The 4,482-nt window shown below is 45.2% G+C and overlaps 1 protein-coding gene across 1 annotated transcript; it reads left to right on the top strand.

Moving 5' to 3' along the window:
* The first annotated feature begins 204 nt into the window (after nt 1-204).
* Nucleotides 205-1,103, top strand: LOC127150361 (uncharacterized mitochondrial protein AtMg00860-like). Its single transcript, XM_051088061.1, has 2 exons — nt 205-417; nt 546-1,103. The coding sequence occupies exons 1-2, from the start codon at nt 205-207 to the stop codon at nt 1,101-1,103; spliced, it is 771 nt and encodes a 256-aa protein (XP_050944018.1).
* Nucleotides 1,104-4,482: the final 3,379 nt, after the last annotated feature.

Here is a 4,482-nt window from a genome sequence, read left to right as displayed (position 1 = left end):
CTCCCACCTCCTAGGGAGATTGATTTTGCCATTGAGCTAGAGCCAGGCACTGCTCCTATATCTAGGGCTCCTTATAGAATGGCCCCAACTGAGCTGAACGAACTAAAGGTGCAGTTGTAGGAGTTGTTGGACAAGGACTTTATTCGACCAACCGTGTCACCTTGGAGAGCGCCAGTGTTGTTTGTGAAGAAGAAGGATGGATCGATGCGTCTTTGCATTGATTATAGAGAGCTGAATAAGGTAACCGTCAAGAACCGCTATCCCTTGCCTAAGATTGACGACTTGTTTGATCAGCTGCAAGGAGCCACTATTTTCTTGAAGATCGATTTACGTTCAGGCTACCACCAGCTGAGGATCAAAGATAGTGATATTCCTAAGACTGTGTTCCGTTCCAGATACGGGCATTACGAGTTCATTGTGATGTCCTTTGGTTTAACTAAGCTTCTGCCGTATTCATGGACTTGATGAACAGGGTGTTTAAAAATTTCTTATACTCGTTTGTTATAGTTTTTATTGACGACATCTTGATTTACTCCAAGACAGAGGTCGAGCATGAGGAGCATTTGCATCAAGTTTTGGGGACTCTTCGAGCTAATAAGCTGTATGCCAAGTTTTCCAAGTGCGAGTTCCGACTGAAAAAGCTATCCTTTCTTAGACATGTGGTGTCCACCGAAGGGGTTTCTGTAGACCTAGCAAAGATTGAAGTTGTTACTAGTTGGCCTCGACCGTTTACCATCAACGAGGTTCGTAGTTTTCTGGGTTTAGCAGGTTATTACAGGAGGTTCGTAGAAGACTTCTCTCGTATAGCCAGTCCCTTGACTCAGTTGACCAAGAAAGGGACTCCCTTTGTTTGGAGCCCCGCATGTGAGAGTAGTTTCCAGGAGCTTAAGAAGAAGCTTGTGACTGCGCCAATTCTTACAGTGCCAGATGGATCTGGAAGTTTTGTAATCTACAGTGATGCTTCCAAGAAAGGACTAGGTTGCGTGTTGATGCAGCAGGAAAAGGTAGTTTCTTATGCCTCTCGTCAGTTGAAGAGTCACGAGCAGAACTACCCTACTCAGTCGGTTAAAACGGACAACCTCAAAGTTATAAAGTTTGGTTAAAACGGACAACCTCAAAATTTTAATTATTTAAAAACCAAATCAGGGTAATGTGCAAAATGTAAACAAATATTACAATCCTACTCGGGCCCTATCTACTTTTAAGGAAACGAAATAATAAATAATGAATAATAAAAATCCAAATACTAAAAGTTTAAACTGAGGTCTAAAGCGGAAGCATAGATCCTTATGGCTCGCCACGGTCACTTCTGATTACTCGCCAGCTTGCCCTTGCCCTTACCTCTGGCTCTACCTGAAAAACATGAAATTGAAAGAGTGAGTATAAAATACTCAGTAAGGGACCCACTACTAGTCCCACTAGGTGTCTGTTAACTTCCTATTAGAGTCCTGAAAAGTGATACCCCTGAACTGGCACGTCCCGAACACGTGGAATCTGCATCCCCGTAGGAACATGCTGATCTTTGGTAATTCACAAGGGAACACCTAAAACGCTCGGGCTGTGAGCGGTCTCGTCAGATCACTCATGTTACGTCTATGTCAATGTCAATGTCAGACTGGTAATCCTGTCAGACTATGCAGTCATAAGTGTGAGCGATCCCGTCGGGTCTCTCCATCATGTCTGTGTCATAAAAGTGGTGATCCCGAAGGACACCCATGTAGGTACGACTCTAATAAGAAGCTTACACCCTACACATTGCATGCACACAACAGCTCATCAATCACATCCTAACTTGTCATACATGTCATAATTACGTCAATTCATGCTATAACATATCAAACCATAACGTACCAACCCTAACATATCATAACAGTCATTCTCAACTACGACTATGTCATTAGAACGAAGACGGTAGCATTAACATACTATTCGCCAACCACAGAGTAGATCAGTAGGCATAATGTCAATATCAATCTTTCTCTTTCCACAACCTTGAGTTAAGTACTTAGCTATCATTCTTAAGTAACCATAAATTCACATACGATCTCTTTGCTATAATCGAAGGGCTAGTAGGAGAATCTCTTACCTGGAGATTACTCAACCAATCCTAGCAGTAACAACACGCTCCCCAAGCGGTGAAAGTCCTAAAAGATCAGGGACCACAATTTAATAATTTAACCCTCAAAGAAAATTGGTCCAAAACTCACTTGAAGCGGCTTATCCAAGATCAAGGTCGGACTTGGCTTGGACTTAGTTGGACGAATCCTCAGCTCGGCTTCCAATTAACTATGTCAATTTAATCCAACAACCAATTTACTTAGGGTCAAAATAACCTTAGTTGGATCGGTTACAATCAAAATCAACCTACCGAGGCTTACCGAAAAATGTGGGTCAAAACAGGGCTAATAGGGAGCTTGGCGGCTCGGTTGGCGCGGCTAGAGAGGCGAAAGACCAACTGGCGGCTCACGAATACGGGCGCAGGCGCGGCTTGCGGCGTGGAGCAGTGCCGCTTGCAGCTTGCAGCGTGGAGCGGCGCGACTTACGGAGCGCTTGAAGCACTCGGGCACAGGCGTGATGCGGGTTGTGCGAGCGGGCGTGGGTCGAGTAGCGGGCAGGGACGCGGGTCGGCTGACTTCACGCGGTGAAGCGACGCGACGCGCGGGTCGGTTCTGGGTTCAGGCGACGGCTGAGACGCAGGGCTCAGACTTTCGACGATGCGGCGCTGGCCGATGGTCAACAGTGGAACGGGGCGGACTACGGCGGGAAAGGTGCGAGCGTGGGTTGTTTGCGGCTGACGCTCGACGATTCGGCCGGCTCTCCAACACGGCTAACAGGGTGGCTATCGGCTCGGTGCTTGTGACAGACGCTCGACGACGACGATCTGGAGGAGGATGGCGGCGGCGGCTATGGTTGGGGGAGTTTGAGACTAGGGTTTAATTGGGGAAGATGATGAATAGTCTTCCACGTTTTCCAATGTCCTTTTTAATTATTATCTTCTTTTATCTTTTTCCCTATTTACTCCAAATAACAACCACCCATTCTCTCTCTTCATTTAAACCCATCAACTCTCCCCTTTAAAATCAATTACTCTCCCTCTCTCCAATCACATCACCTTTATCCTTTCAAAAATAATAAATAATTATATTACCTTTATAACATAATTATTTTATCCTTAAACTTCATTAATTAAGTACCCAATACATAATAATCTAAGGTCAACAATCATCAATTCCAAACATTAAGACAAGTAGATATTTTTCAATTATCCAATGGGATCAAACCTCCATAACGTAAAATACTTCAACGATTAAAATAATACCCAAATTTTCAAATTTACATTTAAGATAATAAAAATTTAATTCCTCGAATTTTGGGGCATTACAATCTTCCCCCACCTTTGAAAACTTTCATCCTCGAAAGTTCTAGTTCTCAAACAGCTCAGAGTACTGGGCTCTCATGTCCTCTTCTCTCTCTCATGTGGCCTCTTCAACTCCGTGGTTTTGCCAAAGAACTTTGACCAGCGAGATTCCTCCAGAGCATCTTGACCTCTCTTGCCAAGATCTCAACCGGTTGCTCCTCGTAACTCAAGTCTTCATAAATTTGCAATGGCTCGAAGTCCACCACGTGTGTCGGGTTGCGACATACTTCCTCAGCATGGAGACATAGAATACGTCATGCACTGCAGAAGGAGATGGGGCAGCGCCAAACGATAAGCTACAGAGCCAATTCGCTCCAGTATCTCAAATGGCCCTACGAAGCTCGGACTTAGCTTCCCCTTCTTCTCGAACTTCAGAAAACCCTTCATAGGTGCTACCTTCAGAAATACCCTGTCTCCCACCTCAAACTCGAGATCCTTACACCGTCTACTCGCATAACTCTTCTGCCTGCTCTGTGTTGTTAACATGCGGGCTCTAATCTTTTGTATGGCTGCGTTGGTGGTCTAAACTAGCTCGGGGCCTAGCATTCTCTGCTCACCAACCTCACCCCAACAAACAGGAGATCTACAACACTTACCATACAGAGCCTCAAATGGTGCCATGCCGATGGTAGCTTGGTAGCTGTTATTATAGGCGAATTCCATTAAGTGCAAGTGAGAGTCCCAATTCCCTAAAACTCCAGAACACATGCTCGCAGCATATCTTCCAAAACCTGGTTCAACCTCTCTGTTTGACCGTCAGTCTGAGGATGAAAAGCTGTACTGAAGTCTAGCCTCGTGCCTAAGGCTAGCTAAAGTTCTTTCCAGAACTTCGATGTGAAACGAGCATCTCTATCTGAAATGATGGATACAGGTACTCCATGTAGTCTCACTATCTCCGTCATATATAACTGCCCCCACTTACTGGCAGTGTAAGTGGATTTCCCTGGCACAAAGTGGGTTGACTTCGTGAGTCTGTCGACGACAACCCAAATGACCATGTAGCCCTTTAGGGTCTTGGGCAGTCCCGTAATGAAGTCCATCGACACGCTCTCCCATTTCCATCC

Source organism: Cucumis melo, chromosome 7, assembly GCF_025177605.1.
Source record: "Cucumis melo cultivar AY chromosome 7, USDA_Cmelo_AY_1.0, whole genome shotgun sequence".
Lineage (NCBI taxonomy): Eukaryota > Viridiplantae > Streptophyta > Magnoliopsida > Cucurbitales > Cucurbitaceae > Cucumis > Cucumis melo.
The sequence above is the reverse complement of the archived record's forward strand: the minus strand, read 5'-3'. Positions and strand labels throughout refer to the sequence as shown.

Coding starts and splice junctions, on each gene's coding strand:
- LOC127150361 (XM_051088061.1), top strand. CDS start 205: ATGCGTCTTTGCATTGATTATAGAGAGCTGAATAAGGTAACCGTCAAG. Junction 418..545: donor ACGGGCATTACGAGTTCATT/GTGATGTCCTTT, acceptor TCCAAGACAGAG/GTCGAGCATGAGGAGCATTT.